We start from the raw sequence: 26497 nt of genomic DNA, 5'->3' as shown, positions 1-26497 counted from the left end.
ATTAAGGGAAAGAAAAAGATAGAGAAAGAGAAAGAAAAGAGAGAGAGAAAGAGGGGATATAGCTACGAAATGTAGAGACTAAGTCCTTTGGTCCAGTCCAGTCGAGGATCTGCCTGTTATGCTGGGGAGATCTCAAAATCTCTAGCTAACTCAGAGGTTTTTATTATTGAAAATTGTGAGGGCCGAGGGGAAACAGATACAATAGGGAATAGATGTAGCAGGTAGTCCATGTTCTCAGCACTAAATGAGAGCCATTGTCTTCTTGGTCCAGTGGTCACAACCTGCAGGCAAACATCTCGCTTTGGTCAGCTTGCCTCCCCCACACACCTCCCCCAGGCTGGGAGTTTCAGTCCCAGTCCTTGGAAGGAGGAGAGGGGCCTTTTCACATAGGAGTTAACACTGTGCTTTCAGGTCTCAGGGCCTTTGGCATGTGACTTTCTCCTTCAGAGCCAGAGATTTAAGACGGGGGGGGGTCTTCTCTTCAGTGGTCCCCCAATGACGATCGTGAGGCAGATGAGGGAAAATTTGGACAGACTCTCACACGACCCCATGACTCCCGATTGTCTTGAAGGGATCTCCATCAGCAGAACTCTGGAGTGTCGCTGATCAGTCATGCCGTAGGTTGGTAGTATACCCGGAAAAGTAGAGACAGTATGACGGAGAGAGAGAAAAGAGAAAAGGAGGAAAAAAAAGGATAGGAAAAAGAAGGAAAAAAGGGAGACAATAAACAAACATTATTAATATTGATCACAACAGTATCAATTTTATAACCATTTTAAAATGGTTCCTTAATTAAAATAGTACTATTTTTATAACAATTTCAAAAAATGTTTAAAACAAATCACAAATAATCAAATGCAAAACCAATAAATAAATTATAATACAAGCATTAACTTAAAAATTATTTTCTAAAACAATTCACTAAAAATCAAAAGTAATTTTCACAAAATCATAAAAGGAAATTCAGGATTACTCTAAAACACATATGCTTAATTCATAGTTGCTTCGTGCCAAATGACTTGGGGATGTCCATAGTGTATAGGATATCAACTAAGCTGTGTGCATTTATTATAGATGTCAGTCTTGTCAGCTGTTTCATCATCTTCTAATTCATAACAAATAGGATTGCTGATAAAATAAAGCCAAACACAATTAGTATCAAAAGGATAAGGATGGGATGACACACACTGTTCAGGACACCCATGGCAGTAGGAGACCACCTAAAAGAGTATCCCACCACCTGTGCTCGGCATCTTTCTTCACTCTTTCCATGACACGGTGTATCTGTCTCACAGAATGATGAACAGTCACCAGGGTTTTCTGTCCATTTTTCTTAATCTTCTCAAGGATTTAAACTAAGTCTCAATGGAGCAGCAGTTGTCTTACCAAAGTGGGATTCATCCCAATAGTAGGCATCAGTTTGTGAATCAGTGTGTAGTTAGATTGCAATAGGTAGTGAGAGGTAACTGGAGCTTCATAAGAGAAATCACATCCTGTAATCTTGGTAAAGTTACAAGCACAAAAATCTGAATGATTTTTAGTATCTACTACAACGTTTTCTACAAATACAAAATCACAAATAGTTCTAAAGCATACACATCTATTGCCTATGTATATAAGGACTGTTTCAGAAGTCTCATTAAAACAAATCTCAAAATGACAGGTATTTTGCTCTGTGTCTAAACAAATGTCTTGAGCTATGATTGCATTACTTTCATAGATGAGCCCTTATTGTTCTTGGGCAATTTGGAACAAGATTCCAAATTAACAGTTTACCATTTCTTACCAATTTGACAGGCCCATTCTCTATGTTCAGAAAGATAGAGAATAGCTCCGTCATAATTCAGCTCTAATGCTGTAACAGGGAAAATTAAATGCTCTGAGGCATTGTATATCATGAACACAAAAAATGTGGCTGTATTTAAAATGGGGTTGTAAGTCAAAATTCACTGGGTTCCACCAGGATTGGAATTCTCTTTCAAAGTCAGTGGCACTGTCCCAAATTATTTTTCGCATTTCAGTGGGAAAAGTGTTTTGTTCACCTTCTCTTATAATCGAGGCAGCAACTGACTGCATCCACAATTGTGCCTGGATACAGCTGAGAGCCAAAGAAACATTGTTTTGTGTAGCAGCAAGTGCATCAATTATCAATTTGTGATCATTTACATTTACCTTCTCCCAATTTGGTAATATGTTTGATAGCAGCCACTGGTGTGTTCACAAAAGCCAGTAAGAACGACTGCAGTGGTTGCTGTAATTTGATCAAATCTCTAATGGGACAGCCAATTTATCCAAGTTCAATTAATTTACATGTTATGCGTAATATCATCACCTGGTGTTACCACAAAGGGAAGGGAAAACATTATTTCTGTTGTCCATCACTAGTGTTATCATGATTTATCAGGTCTTCATGTCCCTTGGAGTTCTTCTGTAAAAGTAAGCACAACAGACACTGCAGTGAAAAGGCAGAAAAAGTTGGAACAATGAAATTTTCAGAGAGATTTTGAACAGCAGTGGTACTTCCCCTACAGCAGCAGGGGGTCCACCAAAAACAGGTTGTCCACGGTAATGTGCTGGGTTCTTGAAATCATCTGGTCCCTGTAGTGAAGGAATTATGCTTGGAGCTGTCTGGCAAAAAGCAGTGATTTTGGAACACCCATTTACCTCCCATCTATAGTAAAAGGTGTGAGAAGTCCATTTAATCTTTTCATCTTCTGCCCAATCCTGTACACCTTTGACAGTAAAGTGAGAAATATTATCAGATTAAATTTCCTGTGGTTTTAGGAAAATCGCAAACCATCCTTGCATTGCTTTAACAGTATTATCTCCTGTAGCTCTTTTAAAAGCATCGGCCTGGAGCAACTCAAATATAAACATAGCATAGGACTCAGTGTTAATACAGACAAGAAAATAATTTTGTCCCTCACTTTGGAAAATACTCCAAGCAGTTAACAGTTCCCCAACCGGGGCATTGTCCTGTTCCTTTCTGTTGGCAGAAGCGGGGGAGAGAGGAGGGGTTGCTTTAGTTTAGGCAGGTTTATTTTGGCTGCTACCCAAGCTCCCAGTTTCTTGGATTGCCCAGTTCTCCTCCACCTTCCTGGGAGCCAAGCCAACCACAAACACCCCTTCCCAGGTAGTGGACCTTTTATCAGAATCTTTGAAACCATGGGAATAAAAACCAACAGGCTTTGTCAGACCCTCAGGACCCTGCTGCCAAATGTTACTGAAGACTGTGAGGAGGCAAATCCCCACTCCACCTGAAAGGGGTCTGTAGGATGGATAGGGTCTAGTTTGTGAGCTGTCACTTCAAAAATCAGTAATTGCAATGTTTCTTCTTCAGAAGAAGTCCAATCCCATTTTATTCTTTTTCTCAGCAAGTCAGAAAGGAGAACAAAAGGGTCATTCTGGTTACTAAGAAATTTATCTGGTCTTTCTATAAGAGACATAGCTACTATGGTTTTCTGAAGGAGAATTGCTGTAGGTTTCAGTGTTCCTGGAAGCCCTTGAGTTAAAGAGGTCATAATTTCATGCTCACAGGTGATTGCATTGGTGACTCAAAATCAGGAATTAATTTATTTTCATGAATCAATTGCAGGCAGCTGGCTTTGTGAATGTTTTCCAGGAATTGGTCGGGGGTACCAACCAAAGGGTCTCTCCTTTCCAAGGGGTTGAGCCCCTCTGCCCAATAAGCTGTGTGCTGAGTTAGGGACCATGGGATGCGTCTGTCTCCCGTTGTTAGGAACACCCCATGTCCCCAGCACCCACCAGCTTCTTGTTCTGACAAAAGAATCTGATCTCCCCCAGTGAGAGACACTTGACATTTGTGTTCTGTTTCAGATTTTTGGGAGAGAAGCCCGTACTGTTATGCAAGTTTTGTTAATTCAGTAGTAGTGTACGGGATTTCTTTAGTGGTTATGTGTGGGTCAAGATCTTCATTACTGATATAGTTGCATTCTCTTTTAATTAGAGGTTTTGTGCTATTACAGCAGTGTTTCCTGCAATTTTTCATCAGAGCTAATTCCTTTTGAGGGTAATTTTGATTCATGTGAGGAATTTCTTTCTCCTCTGTTTCCTTTGAGGAATCGGCATTATGTGAATTTTTAACATGTTCCTCTCTCAGGGCAGCCCGTAATAAATTATTTACATCTCTTTCTTCATCTTATTGTTTTTGCAAAACTTCAACTAGGTTTTGGAGGGAGTCTATGACAGCATTTTCCTCACTTTTTCACTTAAAGCGAGTTTCTATGGCTACTGTGAGGCAGGCTTCCAAAACTGAGCAGAGGATGGTTTTATTATTGACCAGTTTGAATTTTTTTTCATGTTGCAAAGAACATATTCCATCAATAATATTTTCTAAGTTAAACCAATTGCAGTTTGCCCATTCTTCTCCTCCTGGAGAAGGTGTGGCATTGTATTTAGCAAGCAGAGCATAAAATTCACCTTTACCTTTTGCACTGAAGTTTTTAGTCATTTTGTGAGGGGACCAAAGCTACACCAGGGAGTTAATTATAAACTTAAGTTACACAAATCACACAGCCTTTGCTGTTTCCCCTTGCTTCCCTGGGTAGTTGAAGAGACAGAATCTGCTGAGAGGCTCTATTTGGTTACATCAGGAATGTCTCTTCCTTCCCAGACAGTCCTGATACACACACACACACACACACACACACACACACAAACGATTCCTTGGTGAGGGGACAAAGCCCACAGCAGGGAAAAGCCACTCAGCCTTTGCTGCACCGCCCCTCACTCCTATGTGTAGGTGAAGGGACAAAATCTGTCAAAGACGCTCTGTGTGACTGCTTCAAGTCTGTCCCTTCCTTCCTAGACAGTCCAGATACACACAAATACAACAGTAACAGTTACCCCCGTTTTGCACCGAAAAATCTTTTGTGCCAATTTCGGAGCCTGAGTGCTCAATTGAGCATGAGATTTGCCTTTTAGGTGTGTGCAGTTTGCAAGAGATTCGAATCACACTCTTTTGGAGTAGACTCTCTCTCCCCTGTTACAGACTACACAGAACCTGCAAATCTCTTTGGCTACCAGAATCCTGTCCTGTGACACCAATTATGTGGCGATCCGTCCCAGTGAACAGGTGATGTGGTGATTTTAAGGTGGAAAATAACCAACAAAGGCACAGGGGATTTGCAGTAACAAATCAAAAAATGCAGTTTTTTTGAAATAACCACAACAGAAATGCATTGGTAAGGGGGAACCGGGGAAAAAAAGGAGAAGATAAGGAAAAGAGGGAAGAGAAGGGGGGGAGGGAAATGGGTGTAGCTACCGAAATGTGATGCTGCTTTTTTCCTTCAAAGGTCTAGCCATCGAAAGCTCACCAGGCCATGTCTGGGGAGATCTCAAAATCTCTAGCTAACTCAGAGGTTTTTATTATTGAAAATTGTGAGGCGGGGGGGGGGGGGGGGGGAACAGATACAATAGGGAATAGATGTAACAGGTAGTCTATGTTCTCAGCAGTAAGCGACAGCCATTGTCTTCTTGGTCCAGTGGTCACAACCTGCAGGCAAACATCTCGCTTTGGTCAGCTTGCCTCCCCCACACACCTCCCCCGGGCTGGGGGCTTCAGTCCCAGTCCTTGGAAGGAGCAGAGGGGCCTTTTCACATAGGAGTTTCATGTCTCAGTCCTTGATGGAGAGGCTTCTGACATCTCAGTCTTCTGTCACGGTAGTTGTAAAACAGGTGAAGGTCTTTTGTGGGAGACCACCCAAAACTCAGGAGAAGTCAGCCAGGCCAAGAGGTGGGACAGCTTCCAAGGCTATTGTTGCAAAAAGGGCACGGTGCCCCTTCTTAGCATACAGCAAACAACACCTGTGAAAACAAATAACTTAACACTATCCTTTCAGGTCTCAGGGCCTTTGGCGTGTGACTTTCTCCTTCAGAGCCAGAGATTTTAGAGAGCACAGTATTCTCTTCAGTGGTCCCCCAACGACAATCATGAGGCAGATGAAGAATATTTCAGACTCTCACACCCACACAGCCCAGCTCGGTGCTGGCTCTGGAGCAGAGCAGCTTCCAGCAAGCAAGGGGCAAACGCATCTTGCCAAGAGTTCAAATACAGCAGATAGGGAAGATGGCATTAATGTGCACATAAAGGCCTTTGAATTCACAGCTCTGAGAGGCATTTGGGGCTCTTGGCTAGACAGAGATGATCCGCTTCTGTCCTGTGCTCAAAGGAGGGGGACACACCCCGCTGCTGGTGCTTGCCTGGGTCTCTGCAGGCCCAGGCAGATGCCAAAGATGCTCTTCACAGCCTTCTCCCTTGCCACGCCCCTCTGCCAAGTGCAAGGGGCCTCACGGATGGAAAGGAGTGCAGGGAGCCAAAGAGAGACAGCTGCACCTACCTCAGCTCCTGGGGAAGCACTTTGCTTGAGAAGCAAGCCCCTCTCTTCCAAAGGCATTTCCCCAAATTTCTCCATTTCCCAGGGAACACCAACTCGCACTTAAGAAACCCTAGCAAGGCTGAATTCCTTCTGCACCTTGTAGCCCAGGCCCTGCAGCTTGAGCTCATCTTCCTTCTCTTGAGTCTGTTTCCTCGTGTCCCTTGTGGCGCGCAGCCCCAGGCTCCCTAGAAACAAGAGCTGCCCGCTGCCCGTTCAAGTGCCTGAACTCCTGCCCGCACTCACGGCAGCAAAACCAGGCTGTTCCCAGCCAGGGAGCGGAGCCCTGTTCCCGCAGGATGCTCTCATCAGCCCCTTGCCCACTGTGCACGCAGCACTTCTGCCTGCCTGCCTGCCCAGAATGCTCTTGGCACAGCAGAGCACAAGCTGGCCGGCTCTAGGCTCAGCACAGCCCAAACACAGGTCTCTGCAGGAAGACACAGCAGCTATTTTGCAGCCATGCCCCAGAGAGATGGGAAGGGGCCCCTGCCTCTGGTCTCACTTGGTTGGGTTTCTGACTGGCTCTGAGGCAGGGGCTGCCTGATTCCTGGCTTGTGGGGAGAGCAGAGCCGCCGGAAGCACGCCCAGAGTGAAGGCACTGCCTGACAGCGCTGCAGCCGCTGGGACAGTCGCGCCCCTGAGTCCCAGCCACTCCGCTGCCACTGCTGCTTCATTTGCTTTTAGGCACAGCCAAAGCTCACTGCTAGGCCACGATGGTCTCTGCTCCTGCTCTCTTCCTGTCCCTGTGTAGGGTTGGAGCATTGCTTTGCTTTCAGGAGGCTCTTGGTGGAAACTTCCGGCATTGCATGCTGTTTTTCCCTCGGTGGATGCTTGCACTGGAATCCCTCACGGCTGGGTTTAGAGCACACTCAAGTCGGCTCTTCTAAAACCCAGGGTACTTTTCCCCTTCAGCGTGCTCAGCACGCTTTTTAACTCCACGCTGCTGTGCAACTGGAGCAGCAGGACAGGGACCTTTGCAGCCTGAGCTGCCCTTGTTCCTCTCTGTCCGTGCCCGGAACACAGCGGGGAGGAGAACGGCAGCAGGGCCCTGCACGTCCCTGGGCTCAGGTTTTGTGCCGCTTCAGCTCCATGGAGACGTGGGCCAAGTGAAAAACCCAAACAGTTTATTACGGAAAAGCAAAGTGAAGGGGTGAGCTGGGAGGTAAAAAGGGGGATGGGCAGGGCCTGAGGGTGGCAGAGAAGGAGCTGCCAACAGGGAGAGAGCTGGCAGGAGCTGCTGGAGCTTGGCACAGGCTCAGCTGTGAGCAGCCAGAGCCATGCCTGGAGCTGCAGCTGTTCCCTTCTGCTCTGCAGGTGGTCCTATCTTCAGTGGGAACTAGAAATCTCTGAAGGAGGCCGGTACAGGTGACCCAGGAGACAAACAAAGTTCTGCAGATCTTCCTTGGAATTTCATCAGAATCCATATGCTCATGCAAAATGGGTTCTTGTCTTCCCTGAGGGCTTGAAGATCTGGAAGAGAGAGAAACACAGCCACGGTCAGAGGCCAGATTGGGGGAATGCAAGGAAAGCCTCCTGCCAGGGCCATCCCAGCTGGCTCTTGCCATGGCCCGGAGGGAGCGGGAGACAAAGTCTTCGGCCAGAAGGTGCTGGCCACGTGTCCCCCACATGTCTCCGAAAGCTCTCTGGGCTGTGCCCCCACCGCCCCTGGTCCACACAGGGAGCAGAGCCCTCTGCAGCTCGGGAACAGGTTGTAGCTGCGGGGTCAGGATTTGCAGTTGCCCCCACCCAGCAGTGCTTGATGTTGCGTGGCTGCCCTGACTCACCCTCAGTGAGGACCTGGAGCTCCTCCTTCTGCCCCATCATGAGCACTCTGGCCAGCCCTGGCAAGACAGAGCCCGTGGTGACCCCAGGTGGCACAGCTGCCTGACACAGGCAATGCCAGCCCTGCAGCTGCACACCCTCCTGCCCCGGCAGGGCTCCTGCTGGCCCCTGCTGCACGCTGCTGCCCGAGGGCACGGCTACAGGAGGGCGGCGGCAGCGCCAAGGGCGGGCGGGACTTCAGTGGCCCAGGCATGGCTCCTGCTTTAGCCAGGGCAGCAGCCGGGCCGGGGGCAGGGAGGGGCGCCGGGCTGCTGGCTCACCGATCAACCTGACGGCCGCCTCTTGCAGGGGCCTCTGTGGGCTCTGCAGGTGTGGCAGGGCCCAGCGCAGGTGCTTGGCCCCTCGGCTCTTGTCCTGCATCAGTTGCGGGGAGCGCCAGCAGGGAAGGCTTGGCGCAGGCTCTGCCCCTTGGCCCGGTGCTCCCTACGCGCAGCAGCGGCTGAGCCGGCCGGCACGGCCCAGGGCAGGGAGCAGCGTGGGGAGCGCAGGCTGGCAGGCCCACCTGCAGCGCTGGGCAGGGGCACAGCTGCCAGCCTCCCACACTGAGCACTGGGGCAGGGGGCTTCTCCAGTCTAGCCTGCGTCTGGGGCTCCTGGGCTGTCCTTACCAAGTTCTCGGCCAACTTCATCCGCCGCTTCTTTCTCAGCAGCTCCTCGAGATCCCTCCTCCTCAGGAAGCGTGCCACACAAAGCAGGGCTTTGCCAGAGACCTGGAGAGCAACAGAGAGCCGCAAGTGGCACCAGAGCCCAGGTGAGTCACACGGGACCCAGGTCCCTGTCCCAAGGCCAGGGGAGGCTGGAGCCCGCCAGGCGCCGGGGCAGGAGGCGGCCGAGCTGCCTGCCAGGGATGCGGCAGCATCACACAAAGCCTCACCTCAGCCATGTGCAGGTTCTCATGGTGCCAGCTCAAGAATAGAGGGAGCAGGCTCCGGCTCCCAATTGTCATAAGAGGATTTTCCCTCTCTTCCACTCCCAGCTCCATCACCTTGCTGAAGAGCTGAATGGAGAGCAGCTGCACAGGGCTGTTGTCCTGGAGGAAAGGAAAAGTCCTAAGCACCAACTACTCCAGGCCCATTGGGGCAAAGGACCAAAAATGCACAGGGCACAAAGTTTCCAGGCAGGCAGCATCCAGCGCCCTTGGCTGGGGGGACAGGGCCTTACATTCTCAACGTGTGGCACGAGGGACTCAGCCAGCTTCAGGGCAGTGATGCTGGGTATCTTGAGGTCTTTGTCCTAGAGCATATGCATGAGCACAGAGAGGCTCATCCTGACCACCTCTGCATCTGGATCGGCCAGCTGTTCCACCAGGTATTGATAGAGGCCGTGTATTCCTCCAGCCTGTGTGCAAGACCAGGCTGTGCTGTGAAGCTGTGAATGGCCGCAGCACAAACAGCTGCTTGGGGCACTCGGGCAGCTGAAGCAGGAGGCAGGAGAGCTGGGAGCAGCTGCCTCTGCTGCCAAAGGCCAGCCAAGCCCAAAGGTCTGCCTTCCCCAGACCCATGCTGCCAGCGCGACTTCAGCCACTGCCCCCTTCTCACCAGCGAGGGCTCCTTGCTGAGAACCACGAGGCCTCTGAGCTCCAGGCGCAGCCTGTCCCTGCACTGGCTCGGCAGGTGCCGGAATACGACCACAGGTTTGCTCAGGTCCAGACACTCCAGGAGTGAAAGGCGCAGGGCAGTGACAGGGGAGCTGGCCGGCAGGAGCCCGGAGCCGCGCAGGGCCAGCTCCAGGCAGCAGCACAGGGCACGGGCACCATCCCAGGCGGCTGCAGCTACGAGAGGACAGAGAGCTGGGAGGCAGCTCAGCCAGGCAGCGCTGGCCTTCAGGCTAACCTCCACCAAGAAGGCCAGGGCAGGCAGATGCCAACAGGGCTGTTTCCCAGCCAGCAGGCTGAGCAGGTGCGAGGCCATGTGGGGACACAAGGGGCTCAAGGCACAGTGCATCTCCCTGCCAGGGGAAAAAGGCACCAAGGCCCTGAGCCAGGCAAGCAAACCTCTCCCAGGAGTGACTCACAGAGGTCCCATCTTTTCCCAGCACTTGGCAAGGGGACATGGGCCCCTTGGGAGGCGGCTGCTGCTGGGCATCCTCCTCTCCCAGCCCTTTGCAGCCTGCTCGGCCCTCCCTCGGTGTCTTGGTTTGGAAAGACAGGAGTCTGCTAAGGAAGGCAGGAGCCTCTCCTGAAAGGGAGAATGTAAACCCTCTCCACCCCTCCAAATTGCTATAAATTTTTAATTAAGGGGCTCTCAGGCAAAAACATGGGAGCAGAAAATAACACTTCTTTAATAGGGAAAGGAAAAAAAATAAAATTATAAAATAAACAATGCAGTACACTAGAACAACACTGACAGAATCAGAACCCAACCTGACACCCTGTGGCCTGTTGGTGGCAGTCCAATTGGAAATGTGGTTGCAGTTCTCCTGAAGTATCAGGTGGAGCAAGGGGAGCAAGGGGAGCAAGGGGAATCTGTAGAGAAGGATGTATTCTTCCTCTGAAGATCCAGTGGAAGAAGAGACAGCTGCTGTTCCTCTGGGGAATCCAGTGGAGAAAGCTGTGCTGGTGTCCCAAAAACTTCTGGATTATATCTGGGTAGCAATGCTTGGCTGCTCTCTCTGGGCGGAACATCTCACAATGGGATGTTATAGTTCTTATCACAGGGGCTTCACTCGCTTGGCCTGTTTGATCTCAGCACATGTCTCACAGTCATGGATAACCTGAGAAATACTGTCCATGGTTAGATCCATCCCTCGGTCTCATGCCCACTTACAGGTGGCATCTATGCCCTGATGAACTGAGGCATCATAGGCTCATCTAGCTAGGAATAACTCTCCTTTATGTTGCCAATCTAAGTCTATCTTTGACACCTCTCTCTTTGCAGCTTGGTCTACCTGCTCATTGTTTTGGTGTTCCTCATTAGCCCGACTCTTGGGGACATGGGCATCTACTTTACAGACTTTCACAGGTAGCTTCTCTACCCAAGGGGCAATGTCTTTCCACTCATCAGCAGACCAGACTGGTTTTCCTCTACACTGCCAGTTAGCCTTTTTCCACCTCTCCAGCAATCCTCACAGAGCATTGTCTACCATCCATAAATCAGTGTAAAGGAAGAGCTTTGGCCACTTCTCTCTCTCAGCAATGTCCAGGGCCAATTGAACAGCTTTGAGTTCAGCAAGCTGGCTTGATCCACCTTCTCCTTCAGTGGCCTCTGTGACTTGTCCTGTGGGGCTCCATAGAGCTGCTTTCCACTTTCGTTTCATTCCCACAATGTGGCAAGAACTATCAGTAAAAACAGCGTATCGTGTATCTTCTGCTGACAGTTGGTTGTATGGTGGACCTTCCTCAGCCCGTGTCATTTCTTGTTCCCTTTCATCAGCAAGACCAAAATTTTCACCTTCCGGCCAGTTTGTAATTATTTCCAGAATCCCAGGGCGATTCAGGTTTCCAATATGGGTGCCCTGTGTGATAACAGCAATCCATTTGCTTCGTGTAGCACTGGTGGCATGGTGCGTAGAGGGAGCTTTTGCTTTGAACATCCACCCCAATACTGGTAGTCGGGGTGCCAGGAGGTGTTGTGCTTCAGTGCCTATTACTTCTGAGGCAGCCTGGACTCCTTCATAGGCAGCCAAGATTTCCTTCTCTGTGGGAGTGGAGTTGGCTTCAGACCCTCTGTATCTTCAACTCCAGAATCCCAGTGGTCGGCCCCGAGTCTCCCCAGGCACCTTCTGCCAAAGGCTCCAGGACAAGCCATGGTTCCCGCCTGCAGAGTAGAGCACGTTCTTCGCCTCTGGTCCTGTCCTGACTGGGCCTAGGGCTACTGCATGAGTGATCTCCTGCTTGATCTGGACAAAGGCTTGTTGCTGTTTAGAGCCCATGGGGAAATCATTCTTTTTTGTGGGTGACCAGGTAGAAAGGGCTCACAATCTGGCTGTACTTTGGAATGTGCTTTCTCCAAAATATCTGTGGCACCTAGGAAAGCTGGTGTTTCCCTCTGGCTTGTTGGTGGAGACAGCACAGTGATCTTGTTGATGACCTCAGTGGGAATCTGACACCATCCATCTTGCCACTTTACTCTCAGGCACTGGATCTCTCGGGCAGGTCCCTTGACTTTGTTCTTCTTCATGGCAAAGTGAGCTTCCAGGGGAATCTGGATGATCCTCTCTCCTTTCTCAAATACTTGCACTGCTGTGTTCCCTCACACAATGATGTCATCCATGTACTGCAGGTGTTCTGGAGCTTCACCCTTTTCCAGTGCAGCCTGGATCGGTCCATGGCAGATGGTGGGGCTGTGCTTCCACCCCTGGGGCAGTTGGTTTCAGGTGTACTGCACAGCCCTCCTGGTGAAAGCAAACTGAGGCCTGCATTCTGCAGCCAGAGGAATGGAGAGAAACGCGTTAGCAATGTCAACAGTGGCGTATAACTCTGCTGCCTTGGACTCCAGCTCGTACTGGAGTTCCAGCATGTCCGGCCCAGCAGTGCTCAACGTTGGAGTCACTTCATTCAAGGCACGACAGTCCACATTCAAACTCCATTCTCTGTCAGCATTGCGCGCAGGGCAGATGGGGCTGTTGAAGGGTGAGTGGGTTTTGTTGACCAGTCCTTGGCTCTCCAGCTCATGGATCATATTGTGCATGGGGATCACAGAACTCCAATTCGTTTGATACTGCCGATGGGGCACCATCGAGATGGCAATCGGCACTCATTGCTCTTCCACCTTCAGGAGTCCTACTGCAGATGGGTTTTCTGATAGTCCAGGCAACGTGTTCAACTACTTAATGTTCTCTGTCTCTACAGCAGCTATTCCAAAAGCCCACTTGACTCCCTTTGGGTCTTTTTAATTCCCCTTCCAGAGGAAGTCTATGCCCAGAACACACGGGGCCTTTGGGCCAGTCACAATGGGAATTTCTGCCACTCCTTCCCAGTCAGGTCCCCCCGTCACCCCAGCAATGGAAACAGGTTCTGCCCCCTCTGTCCTGGAGGGATTAGAGTACACTGTGCACCAGGCTGGACAAAAGCCTTGGATATCTACGGCTCTTATGTGCCAGGGATCCCCACAGCCCAAAAGACACAATTTTCCCTGGCTTTTACCTGGCTAGAGGCAGCACCTCTCTAGTCCTGGCTACTGTTCCCTTCCTGGGCATATATTCTTGATGTTCCTTCAAGGGGATCTGACATATCATCCTCCCTTCTGCTATCCCTGGCAGCTCGGTCACAGGGATCTGGGGCTGCATTCATTTGGGTGGAAATCCCTCTCTTAGTAGTTTCCTCCTTCAGCTTGTATACCCATGCTGCTAGGACAGAGATGAGTTTTCCATTCCACCCTCTCATGTCTTGCCCATGTTCATCCAGGAAGAACCACAGGTCCACTTGTGGGATGTACTCCCTCTCCCTAGCTGGAGGATGTTGGGCTCGGACACTGGGGCCTCTGGTTTGCACTGGTGCCACATGGGAACTGTCCTTGCTCATCTCCTTCCTCATCTTCTCTCTGAACTTTTCCTGTTCATCCTTGAGACTTGACCACAGCATACACATGAGTGTGCGTCAGGCCATGGACAATGGTCTCATCATTCCTCAGTTTGTTTGCTACAGAACTCACTGTCTCTTGGTTATCCACAAAATGCATTGTTCCCATGAAGCTGGAGTATTCAGATGTCCCCTGCTGCGAACAGCTCCACCACATTTGCACTGTGCACCTGACCTTGTCAGGCTCATTATTTTGTCCATCCCTTGCAAAAAGTATCTCCAATACTGCCATTTGTCCCTGAGGTCAGAATTCTTCCTTTTTTTTTCTTGAGCAGTACCCAGCCCTCTGCCCCCTCCAGACCCCAGCCCCAGGGGCTGCTGGCTGCCTCACAGGGCTGTGTGGTCAGGGGAGGCCAGTGCTGGCCACAGGGAGAGCCCAGCCCAGGGGCTGAGCCTGCACCAGCTGCACCCTCCTGGCACTCTCCAGCTGGCAGAGGACAGGAGCAGAGCAGCCAAGCACTTCTGCCAGGCCCTGCAGTGCCAGGACAGCCCACAGGAGCCCCTGCGAGTGGCAGTCATCAGGTTCATTGGTGACTCATGAGCCTGGGCCCCCTGCCCACCCCACCCCTCCCTGCCCCACCCTTCCCCACCCTACCCAACCTCTTTCTCCCCAGCCCTGCCCAACCCTACTGTGCTCTGCCCTGTTCTGCTCCACCCAACCCAGCCTTGCCCTACATTGCTGTGCTCTGCCTTACACTGCTCCACCCAACACGGCCATGCCCCACCCTGCCTCACCCTGCCCCACGCCACCCCACACTGCTGTAGCCTGGCCCTACCTCGCCATGCTCCACCCTATACTGCTCCACCCAACACAGCCCCACCCTGCCCCACCCAACTCAGCCACACCCAGCCCCACCCTGCCACACCCTGCACCACCCTGCCACACCCAACCCCTGCCCTGCAACATCCAACCCCACCCTGCCCTACCCAACTCTGCCCCACCCTGCCCCATCCCGGCCTGCTGCAGCTCGGCCCTATCGCTTCTTGGGGGTCTCTGTACAAATCACCAGTGGGACAGGACTGCTGGGGAACACGTCCCAAGCTGTTTTATCTTCCAGCATCGGCCTCATTACATGGTTATGGCAATGGGTAGTTGCCACCAGCTCATATCCCCGGCAGCAGACCAAGAACTTCATGTTACAACTTACTTTAAAAGTTTTTGACCAATCACACAAAGCAAAAGCATATTGAGAGTATTTCTATCCAACCACTGTAAGCACACATAGCTCTGGTTAAAAAATGCTCACTTATTTTGAATATAATACCTGCTTGTAAGCATTAAAATGCAGTCCACAGGGCTCCATTATTAAGCTTAGAATTTCGTAATATCTTGGTAGATACACTTTTCTGTAGCTTAGGGAATTATTCTAGCCAAGCATTATTACCCAGATCATTTTTCTATTAATCCTTACTTTTCTACTTCTTATAAAAAAATTTCTGCTGAAAAATTTAAGGAGGCTGCTTAACTGTAATCGAACTTCTGCTCTCTCTGAGGCCTGCCTTTTGTAGCATTCCTAAAACCCCCAGATTATAAGGATTCCCACCGGTCCTAGCTCTGCCTGTTGCACCAACACCGCCAGCCGGGCCCGGCGCCGTGGAGCCCCGTCTGGCCTGGGCATTGCTGCTTCCGCCCTCTGGCAGCCATGCCCTGGGGCGGCAGCGTGCGGCAAGGGCCAGGCTGAGCCATGCCGGGCCAGCAGCCCGTGTGGCCACAGTGCCAGCAGCGCTGCTGGCAGGGAGCTGTGCCTCTGGGGCCGTGACAGGCTGTGTGTTCACAGGCATGGCCGGGCGGCACCTGAGGGGGCAGCAGCAAGAGCTGCAGCGAATCTGCACTGGTGAGTGAGTGATGGCAGCAGGCTGACAGTGGGGGCTGCCGGGAGGAGCTGCAAGCCCTGTCCCGGCTGCCGAGGGCTTTGCTCCCGGGGGCAGAGCACACTGAGATTTCAGGGCCACGTGGGTCATTCATGGCCAGCAGCTTTGGGCTGATCCCCTTGCTCCCTGCTCCGTCCTGGCCATGGTAAGAGTCGGCTGGGATGGCCCTGGCAGAGGGGCTATCCTTGGTTCCCCACAGATTCGGGATTTGACCGTGCCTCTGTTACTCTCTCTTGCAGCCCTGGAAAGCCTGACAGAGGACAGGAGCAGTGCCGTGTCATAGCTGGCACTTCAAACACCCAATGTTCTCCAGCCAATACAGCGTGGGCGATATTCCATCTTCCAGTGGCTGCAAGATCTTCTGCGCATGAAATGGAGAACTCAGCCTCGTCTGTGCGGCTTGGCTGGCTGCACTGCTAGAGGTCTGAGGAGATCTGGGAGGCTCTCCTTGCTGGGGCAACCTAAGCCAGCAGGAACTATCCTTTTTTTCAAGATCTTTCTCTTCTTCTCTATTTTTTATCTCTACTGTAAATAAATAAATTATAGGGCATATATAGTTCTATCTATTATTATATATTACAGATTATTGTAAAGAAATAAATTCTAGAATGTGTGATGATACACGGACTGCCTGGAGCTTTTCTTTGCTGCCCAGGGTCTCCAGGGCAAGAGGCAGAAAAGGGTGAAAAGGATGCTTGTGCTCAGCTGCACAGCAGCCTGAGGTTTAGTGAGGCCCTGAAAGGGGAACAGGGTGCTTGCACTCAGCCAGCTGCCCAGGCGTGCAGTGGGCCAGGGGAAATGGCCAGAAGCCCCTTGGCCTTTGGTGGTCCTGCTGAAGCCTTTATGCTGCCCACAGAGCGGCTGGGCAGGGGCCGGAGCTGCGGGGATCCCTGCCAGAGCAGTGCCTGGAGATGGCCACAAGCCCCGTGCTAGGCAGGAAGCGCCAGCTGTGTCCTCCTGCCCGTCTGCTGCTGGCTGCCTTGCTGAGGGCTCCCAGGTGCCTCTGGATGGGGCTGCTCTGGAGCTGCGGTGGGGCTGCGGCGCTGCTGCCAGCAAGCTTGGCCGGGCTGGGGCAGCCCCTGAGGGGCTGGGGCGCTGGCAAGCCCTGAGCAATGGGCTGTCAGAGGCCACAAGCAGCCCCCTGGCAGCCGCCTTGTTCCTGCCAGAGTTGACTTGCAAGATGGATCCTGGGCACTCTGCAACTAACAGCATCAGTGTTGTTGGAAACCCAAATGCAGAAAAATCTCAGACCTTTGGTCTTGTCAGCAAAGCTTAGAATTAAACACAGGATTTGATCTGAGACCTTGGAAAGGGCTCCCAAACTTAGGTGCTAGAAGCGAGAATGGGGATTTCTAGTTTATAGCAGCGACACGGGGAGGAAAGTTGAAGTGGAGGAAAGTTTAGAGTTTTAGAGTTCAAGATCTAGGAAAAAATCAAAGTAGTTACAATGGTAAACAAGAAGTTTAGGATGTAGTGCTGTAGGTTTGTGTGGCATAGCATGATTGGCTAAGGAAGAGTACACTGCAGCAGGATGTGGGAAGCCAGGAAATCCCTCTGATGGCCCTGCAGGACTCAAGACCCTGTCAGAGGCCTCAGAGACTTGGCACAGAGCCCAAGACCCCTGTGCCTTTGATTTAGCTCTTGGAAAAAATAATTACCAACCTTGTATGAAGAATGACCAGCCACAAAATTTGAAGTAGAATGATAGTGAATTCATCCCAGAGTGGAAAAATAGATTTTGAGGGTTTCTAGAATGGGGCTTCAGGAGGCAAGATGGAGGAATCTGGACATGCCCAGCCTTTCTCCTTCTTGGCCTCCATCTTCTGCTGTGATGTTGGCACTTTGAGATGGGTTTAGAGTAGAAGCTCACTGTCTAACATAGATGATAGGTATTGGAAAGTAATTGTAAATATTGTACACGCAGTTGTTTTTAGTATAAAAAGATAACACCATCCCATGGGGAGGCAGAGTGCCTTAGACTGTCTTGCTGAGCGGACCTTGGCAGGACAGGAGAAAGAATTTTATAATTAAGATACAATAAACGACCTTGAGACCGAGAAATTAAGAGCTCTGACTCTTTCTTCGACCACCGAGCGGGGAAAAGAGATTTTCGAACTTATGTCAGGGTCACTCTGACCAGCTAGAGACTCCGAGAGCATGAGTCCGTAAAAGAAAATATTGAAGATTGGGTCCAAAACATAAATATCCTTGCTGGCCGTGTCTTCTTGGCCAAGAAATCTTTCAAAGCTCTTCTAACTACAAGTCTTGCAGCCCTGTGAGCCATGCGGTGGAGATGTGAGCCCAACTCACCTTTCCTGCCTATGTAGAAGAGAAGAAAAAGCAATGACATCGTCTAAAAAATTCAGAGGTCCGCTCTCTAGCTCGTTCCAAACTCCTTCAACTCCCCCAAAGTGGGATTTAGCTACAAATAGATGACAAGGACTCTTAGAGCTGGGTCTTTGACTCCAGAGTGGCTGCTTTAGAATCTTTCACATAACCCTGTGTAGTTAGGTGCCAGAAATGTCTCATTTGAAGAAACTTTCCCAACTGATTTGCATGGAGGCTTGTTTGAAGGGTGTTTGAAGAGAAGGCCTCCCAGCAGAGGTCTGGGCTTTTGCCTAGCTGTGTCCCCTGCTGATTGTGAAGTATGCCATAAGCTGCAGGGCTTTCTGGGCTAAAAATATCATCAGGACACTTGGACTTGCTCTTTTTGGCCTATAAAAGCTGGACCCACTTTCGGGGCAAATTTGGAGACCTAATCTATGGGTGGATGGACCACCTAGGATTTTCCAATTTGTCGCAGACATCTTCTTGTGAAAATTTTTTCTTTAGGATTTTTTCCCTTTTGAATAGCTGAGGCCTCAGAAACAGAATGTAAACAACGGTTATCTGTTGCTGTGGTATGCTGTTGGGAATCGGCGGGAGAAATGCGGCACACAATATGAGTGATCTGAAAATCTCGAACATTATTAATAGGCACACATCTTTATATCGGTGTTAATGAATCTCATACATATTGCAAAGGCGAGCTAACTATTGGTTAGTTACTTATCAGCCAATTACGCCTACTTCTGCATTTTTGTGAGTATAATATTGACATTTTTCTTCGTATTCCTGCCAAAGATTCTCTCCCCTATCCTACTGTTGCACCAAGGGCACAATGTCCTTGCCTGTTATTGGACATTGACTACTGGCTTCTATGCATGTCCCCTTCAAGCTTGACCAGCGGCATTATGTCAACGTGACCTTTCTCAGCTAACCAACTGTCCACAAAACTCTCCACAGTATGCAACAGGTGGATCCGTGATTGGTGTCCTGTAGATGTTTGGATTTATTGACCAGTCATGGCGGAGCTGGCTCTCCATCTCTGTCCAAGCCAGCTGTCATTCTTATTCATTCTTTTCTATTCTTAGCTTAGCTACCTTCTGAGGAAACCTTTACTTCTATTTCTTTTTAGAATAGTTATAACGTAATATATATATCATAAAATAATAAATCAAGCCTTCTGAACATGAAGTCAACATTCTTGTCTCTCCCTTCATCGGAAAACCCCTGTGACCACTGTCACTGATGGTGACCCTTGAGTGAATGAGGGAGAAATTCATCACTTGGTGAGACCACCAGAGGAGCATTGCTACATTTGCGTAAACCCTGGGTATGTGGCATTGATGGTCCCCTCACAAGTGACCACAGAAGTGGATTCTAGCCAGGAGCTGAAGAACTGAGGATCCTGATTTGGACAGAGTTCACAGCAAAGCTGATCACAGAGAGAACCTTTTGAAAAGCCTCTGGGAAGATGTTTGGAAAGCCTAGAAGGATCAAGCAGCTGGCAAGAGCGTGCTGGACACTGTCACAAGGTACTGTTAGGTTTTCAATTCCTGAAGATGCTGCCATTCTCAGACTGTGACTGCATACGTGGGGGACGTCTCCCACAGAGGCAGATGGTTCATTTCTCCCCCTCAGAGGAGAACCTTATTGCCCTCTGGCAAAAATGGGATGAAGAGGACAGAATTCCCCTGTTGCAGAGACATTTCTATGAGTTTTATTGATGGGCAAATTTCTTTGGGTTTTTCACGAATGTGCTCTATGCCCTTGATATGTTCATATGGGAATGCATGGAATCCATTTTCCAAGCTGTTTTGAACTGTGGATTCGGATACTCCCGCATTTATCCAGTGTTCAGGGCACTCTTCCTGGTTTTGAAATGGAGAGCGGCTGCCTTTCCCTAGATTGCTGACTGCAGGAGGCAAGCCCCATTTCCCCCAATTCTCATGGGAGAAGATCCTTTGGGGAAAGACGATCTCCTGCTTCCCAGCCCCCTGGCTTGCAGTGGGGGTGCAAAGTCTTCCCGTAGCCAAAGAAGATTTTCCCATGCGTTTTCGGAGCATGCTCAGACGGAGACGCTATTTGCCCCCGCCGTTGCTCTCAGAGGGGGTTTGAGTGGGCTGAGCTGCCCCTGAAAGCTCGGCAGCATCGCCCCGGCAGGCCTCTTTGACCTTGTCCCACTCAGACTTGGGGACGGCATCAGTGCCCGAGGTCTGGCCTCCCGAGTTTGCGGGACTGTCCCAACCATCCCCGCGGGGGCAAGTGCTTCCCCACGCGGCCTCTCCCACGGCTGTCCCTCCAGCAGAGCCTGTGGGAGCGCAGCCCCGTCTGTGCCTACCAGCTCAGAAACACTTCTTCCCGCGGCTGCGCTGTGTTGCAAGGCAACAGCGACCTGGTGCCTCTTCCGCCGCTTCCTGCAGCTGTGCAGGTGTTGCTAGCCAAAAGCGATACAGCACCACTTCCAAAGCTTCCCACAGCTGTTCTTGTAGTGCTAGGCAATGCACTCAGAGACAAGGGCGGTCGCCACCAGCATGTATCCGAGGCTGCGCCACCTGCAGATGTGCCAAGGGCCTCCTCATGGCCTCCTCCTTCTTCATCGGACCAAGGTTTAGAAACAGGAAATCCTGGTTTGGGGGAAAACAAGGGCTGGGCGCGTTGGGTTTGATGGTCCCTCTGCCCAAGTGCAGCTGGAGAAGTCAGCGCCCCTTTCAGCCTCTGAGGGCCCGGGGCCCGCTCATCCTCAGCCTCCCCCACTCCTCCAGGCAGCCAGTTTGTCTCCCGGCTCCACGATCGCCCCTCTGCGCTCTCCCCACTCCAGGGCTCCCGAGCTCCCCTCGGCTCTCCCGGGCATCCCCCAGCCCAAGATCGCCCCGTGCCTGCCGGTACCGGGCGAACGTGAGGGTGTTTCCTCCATGGGAAAATTACGGTTCAGGTTTCAGGTCCTGCAAGATCCAAACATCCCATGCCTCGCAAAAAAGCCATCCTGGAGACCCCCTGATGGATCTGAGGTGAGCTCCCCCTCCCCACTCACCTGCGGCTCCTAGAGGGGGCGATGCAGCAGGAGCCGGGGGCGCTTTGGCCTGAGCAGCGGGGGAAGGTTGCGGGGAAACCAACGTGGTTCTGCTGCTCCTCTTCCTTCCGCTCCTCCTCTTACGCCTTGTCCTCTGTTCCTCCACTTCCTCCCACTTTTCTTTCGCTCCTAGCCCAGCTCGGGCAATGCTGACACCCAAAAGCAGCCGAGCTCTGCCCTGGGCGGGTTCCGAAACAGCACGGCAGTGAAACTGGGCAGTGAAACTGGGAGCATTGGGAAAGATCCTGAGAGCAGTGGGAAGGAATTGGGAGCGCTTTCCCTGCCAGTCCCGCTTTTACTGGGAGCACTGGGAGGGAACTGGGAGCAGACAGCACTCGGAAGCGACTGCAGCCGGCGGCTAGCAGGGCCACGATAGAAGACGTGGTTATGAGAATAGGAGAGTGGTCGCGCACTCTCCTATTGGGATCCTATGGGGATTGGTAGGTGGGAGCAGCGCAGGGTTTGCTCGCTTATGTGAGGGCCGGGGAGGCTGGAGCAATGGCGGCGGCATCTGGTGAGAGGGGACAGGGAGCGGGAATGGGGACAGGGAGTGGGAATGGGGACCAGGAAGAGGACTGGGAATGGGGACATGATTGGAAATGCCACCCGGAACTGGAATGGCACAGAGAATGGGGACAGGAACCGGGAATTGGAATATGGGTATAGGACATGGAATATTGAAATGGAAATATGGGAACAGAAGTGGGACCGTGAATAACAGAAGGGGAACAGAGACTTGGAATATGGGACAGGGACAGGGAATGAGACTGGAATGAGATTCCGGCTGGGATGGGAGTGGAACGGTACCAGGGTGACACTAGAATGGGTGGGTGAGAGGGGGTGAAAGCAGGGAGAGGGGGATCCTGGACAGGGGACATTGGCAATCAGGACAAAGGGACACAGAGACAGTTCCAGGGCAGGGGGTACTTGATCAGCCGCCCCACAACTTTCACCAGGGTCTCCCAGCATTTCTACAGCTACTAGGCCTGTTCTGCCCAAAGCCCTGAGCAACCCCCAAGTCCCTCCCAGGAACTCTCACCTCACTCAAACCCAGCATGTCCCCCATCCCCTGGAAGATCCCCCCATGTCCCCATCAATGGCTTATTTCAATGTCTTTATTTTTACCCTGGTTTTGTGTGTTTTAAAGGGACAAACAGAAATGAAAGGAAAATCCAGGTCACAGGGTGCCAGGAAGACGTGAAGCCGCTGGACAGGTGGTTTCCAACATGGATAACCGGCAACAGGGATTGCCCGGGCTCTGCTTACCGAGGGTCACTGGGGATCATCCAGGGTGGATCCCTCTTTGGGGCCAGGAGCTGGAGCAGCACAGGAAGCTCTTCCTGCACTTGGGGCACTCACAGTGCTGCCCTTAGTGCTGGCTCTGTTGGTGTCTGCTCAAGATAGAGCTCTGAGAGAAGCTCTTCCCACACTCCGGACACTCATAGGGCCTCTCCCCAGCGTGGATGCGCCGGTGGGTCACGAGGGTGGAGTTATCCCTGAAGCCCTTCCCGCAGTCAGGGCAGCGAAAGGGCCGCTCATCCGTGTGAATCCTCTGGTGCCTGACAAGATGAGAGCTGGTCTGAAACCTCTTCCTGCATTTATCACACTCGAAGGGCTTCTCCCCAGTGTGGCTCCTGAGGTGGTAGATCAGGTGGGAGCGCTGGCAGAAGCTTTTCCCACACTCCCCACACTCGTAAGACCTCTCGCCAGTGTGGATCCTCTTGTGGACAATCAGGTTCGACTTGTGGGTGAATCTCTTCCCACAGTCGGGACACTCATAGGGCCTCTCCTGGGTGTGCATGTGCTGGTGGCTGACAAGGGAGGAGTTGTACTTGAAGCCTTTCCCACAGTCGGGGCAGAGGAAGGGCCTCTCCTCTGTGTGAGTGTGCTGGTGCCTGAGGAGACCAGAGCTGGTCTGAAACCCCTTTCTGCATTTATCACACTCGTAGGGTTTCTCCCCAGTGTGCCTCCTCATGTGGACAGTCAGGTGGGAGATCCGGCTGAAGCTCTTCCCACACTCCTCACACTTGTAGGACCTCTCCTCGGTGTGCCTCCTCAGGTGGACAATCAGGCAGGAGATCCGGCTGAAGCTCTTCCCACACTCCTCACACTTGTAAGACCTCTCCTTGGTGTGGCTCCTGAGGTGGACAGTCAAGTTGGATCTCCGGCTGAAGCTCTTCCCACACTCCTCACATATATAGGGCCTCTCCCCCGTGTGGATTCTCATGTGGCAGATCAGGTTGGATTTCTGGTTGAAGCTCTTCCCACATTTCAAGCACTTCTGGGGCTTCTCCTTACCCTGAAGCTGCTCATGGACCACCAGCTCTGAGCTCCAGGCGCCACCCCAGTCCAGGGTGGGTCTTTCCCCCTCAGATCCCCGAGATCTGCGTTTGCAGCCCCTCCTCGTGTGGGATCTCCGGGGTTTTTCCTCCCCGTTGGATTCCTGTGCTGTGGAGCTGCTCAAAACAGCCTCTTCCACAAGGTTCTGCTGTGGGGATTTGTCCGCCCTGATCTCCATCCTCAGCTCCTGGTCTGGGGGAGGCAGGACAAGGAGAAGATGGGATTTGCCTCCGTGCCACAGGGAAGGACAAGGAGATCCCCCCAGTGCATCCCCAGCAGGACAGCTTTGGCAGCAGGGTTGTCCTGCAGCCGGGGGCCGTGCTGGGGTGGGAGATGGGGGCGCAGGAGAGAGGTGGAAAGGGGCACTGACTTCCTCCTCACCTGCTTGGGGCTGCTGGGCCATCTTCCTCTTCCTCACGACCTCCTCCTCTTGCATCGGGCCAAGGTTTAGAAACAGGAAATCCTGGTTTGGGGGAAAACAAGGGCTGGGCGCGTTGGGTTTGATGGTCCCGCTGCCTGTCTTGGTGTCTGCTAAGGAAGGCAGAGCCTCCCTTAAAATTGAAAATGTAAACCCCCTCCCTCCAAATTACTATAATTTTGAAATTAAGGGGCTCTCAGGGAAAAAATATGGAAATAGGAATAACAGTTCTTTGCTAGGAAAAATAAAATAAAAAATGCAGTAGTAGAAAGAAAACACTGACAGAGTCAGAATCCAAGCTGACACACTGTTAGTCAGGGTGTTTGTTGCACTCCGATTAAATGGTGGCTGCAGTCCTCCTGGAGGGACAGATGTGGTTCTGTTGAAGCAGTGGTTCCTGCAGAAGGGTGTAGTTTTCCTCCAAAGGTCCAGTGGTGGTGTAGATAGGTCTGGTCTTCCTCGGCGAATCTAGTGCAGAAGAAAAGCTGCTCCTCTGGGAATCCAGATGAGAAGAAACGCTGCTCCTCTGGGAATCCAGTGGGAAAAGCCTGACTGTGGTGTTCCAAATCTCTGATTATATCCAGGTAGGAATGCCTGGCTCCTCCCCATGGGTGGAACATCTACCAATGGGGTGAGGTAATTTTATCAGTCCTGCAGTGAGGCTCAATGGCCCATTAACAGAAGATATCTCCCTGAAGGGCTTGTGGAAGAGATAAAGAAAACTGCCCAATTAACAGAAGATAACTGCCCCACCTCTAACAGATGGCAATAGAATACATACCCCCCCCCCCACATCTTGCATTTCCAACCTCAGACACTCTCCGTTGCTCTCAGTAGCCCAAAGTGTGATCCCAGTTGCTCCCTTTTAACAGCAGTATGATCCCAGTAACTTCCAATATGATCCAAGTCATGTACCACCATTCCCAGTATGGTCCTAGTATAATCCTAGCTGCTTCCAGTCCATCCCAGTATGGTCCCAGCTGCCTCCAGCTACATCAACACAATCAGTCCCAGTATGATGTCATTTGCTCTCAGCATGCTCCCAGTTGCTCACAGCAGCTCCCACTCACTCTCAGAATGATCCCAGTCATTCCCAGTATATCACATTAGGCCCTAGCATGGTCTCAATTGGCCCGGCAGGTTCCTACTCACTTCCAAAATGATCCCAGGATGATCCCAGTACAGCCCAGTCTCTCCCAGCGATGCCACTCCTGGCATCCCCCAGCCCTGTCTGTGTTCCCCCCTCCCAGATTGCCCGATAGGAGCCCCAGGGGCTGGAAGGCTCAACCAGGGTCCCCAGCAAGCCCCAGTGTGGATGTGCAGCCCCCAGTTTTCCCAGTTTGCCTCTCCTTCTCCTCAGGCAGGGTTCTCCTCCTCCTGCTCCTCCCGGCCCCAGTGGGTGGGAGCAGCCGAGAGCCTCGCACTGCCCATCCCGACCTGTCCCAGCTCCATCCCCGCTCCTGCCACAGGCTGCGAGGGCTGCGGGACCAGGGCAGGAGGAATGGGATGGTGGAGCAGGGTCAGAAGAGCAGAGAGGAGAAAGCGAGGGCTGGAGCGTGTGTTCCCCCTGCTTCCACTTCCTACTCCTCCTCCTCTCACCCAGCTCTTCCTCCCACCCGTCCTCCTCCTCTTCCTCTTCCTCCTCCACACCTCCTCCTCCTCCTCCTTCTCTTGTTCCCTCCAGCCCTTGTCCTGCTGCTTCTCCCTCCCTGCTCCACCATCCCATTCCTCCTGCCCTGGTCCCGCAGCCCTCGCAGCCTGTGGCAGGAGCGGGGATGGAGCTGGGACAGGTCGGGATGGGCAGTGCGAGGCTCTCGGCTGCTCCCACCCACTGGGGCCGGGAGGAGCAGGAGGAGGAGAACCCTGCCTGAGGAGAAGGAGAGGCAAACTGGGAAAACTGGGGGCTGCACATCCACACTGGGGCTTGCTGGGGACCCTGGTTGAGCCTTCCAGCCCCTGGGGCTCCTATCGGGCAATCTGGGAGGGGGGAACACAGACAGGGCTGGGGGATGCCAGGAGTGGCATCGCTGGGAGAGACTGGGCTGTACTGGGATCATCCTGGGATCATTTTGGAAGTGAGTAGGAACCTGCCGGGCCAATTGAGACCATGCTAGGGCCTAATGTGATATACTGGGAATGACTGGGATCATTCTGAGAGTGAGTGGGAGCTGCTGTGAGCAACTGGGAGCATGCTGAGAGCAAATGACATCATACTGGGACTGATTGTGTTGATGTAGCTGGAGGCAGCTGGGACCATACTGGGATGGACTGGAAGCAGCTAGGATTATACTAGGACCATACTGGGAATGGTGGTACATGACTTGGATCATATTGGAAGTTACTGGGATCATACTGCTGTTAAAAGGGAGCAACTGGGATCACACTTTGGGCTACTGAGAGCAACGGAGAGTGTCTGAGGTTGGAAATGCAAGATGTGGGGGGGGGGGTATGTATTCTATTGCCATCTGTTAGAGGTGGGGCAGTTATCTTCTGTTAATTGGGCAGTTTTCTTTATCTCTTCCACAAGCCCTTCAGGGAGATATCTTCTGTTAATGGGCCATTGAGCCTCACTGCAGGACTGATAAAATTACCTCACCCCATTGGTAGATGTTCCACCCATGGGGAGGAGCCAGGCATTCCTACCTGGATATAATCAGAGATTTGGAACACCACAGTCAGGCTTTTCCCACTGGATTCCCAGAGGAGCAGCGTTTCTTC

At 51.8% G+C, this 26497-nt stretch overlaps 2 protein-coding genes across 2 annotated transcripts in view; one reads left to right on the top strand and one right to left on the bottom strand.

Moving 5' to 3' along the window:
• LOC128946664 (zinc finger protein 774-like) overlaps positions 1-21397 on the top strand; it is a 29393-nt gene extending 7996 nt beyond the window's left edge. Inside the window, exons 3-7 of the mRNA XM_054290608.1 lie at positions 8814-8987; positions 10650-10714; positions 20254-20346; positions 20714-20833; positions 21155-21397. Of these exons, the coding sequence (XP_054146583.1) occupies positions 8814-8987; positions 10650-10714; positions 20254-20346; positions 20714-20833; positions 21155-21397 (695 nt within the window). The remainder of the gene's footprint in view (positions 1-8813; positions 8988-10649; positions 10715-20253; positions 20347-20713; positions 20834-21154) is intronic.
• LOC128946686 (zinc finger protein 260-like) overlaps positions 1-23797 on the bottom strand; it is a 52168-nt gene extending 28371 nt beyond the window's left edge. Inside the window, exons 1-2 of the mRNA XM_054290622.1 lie at positions 23732-23797; positions 22405-23389 (exon numbers count right to left, since the gene is read on the bottom strand). Coding sequence (XP_054146597.1) covers positions 22405-23389; positions 23732-23797 — 1051 coding nt within the window. The remainder of the gene's footprint in view (positions 1-22404; positions 23390-23731) is intronic.
• Positions 23798-26497: the final 2700 nt, after the last annotated feature.

The sequence above is a fragment of the Melozone crissalis genome, unplaced genomic scaffold, assembly GCF_028551555.1.
Source record: "Melozone crissalis strain CALT ecotype California unplaced genomic scaffold, PUWL_Pcris_2 ptg000082l_1, whole genome shotgun sequence".
NCBI lineage: Eukaryota > Metazoa > Chordata > Aves > Passeriformes > Passerellidae > Melozone > Melozone crissalis.
The sequence above is the reverse complement of the archived record's forward strand: the minus strand, read 5'-3'. Positions and strand labels throughout refer to the sequence as shown.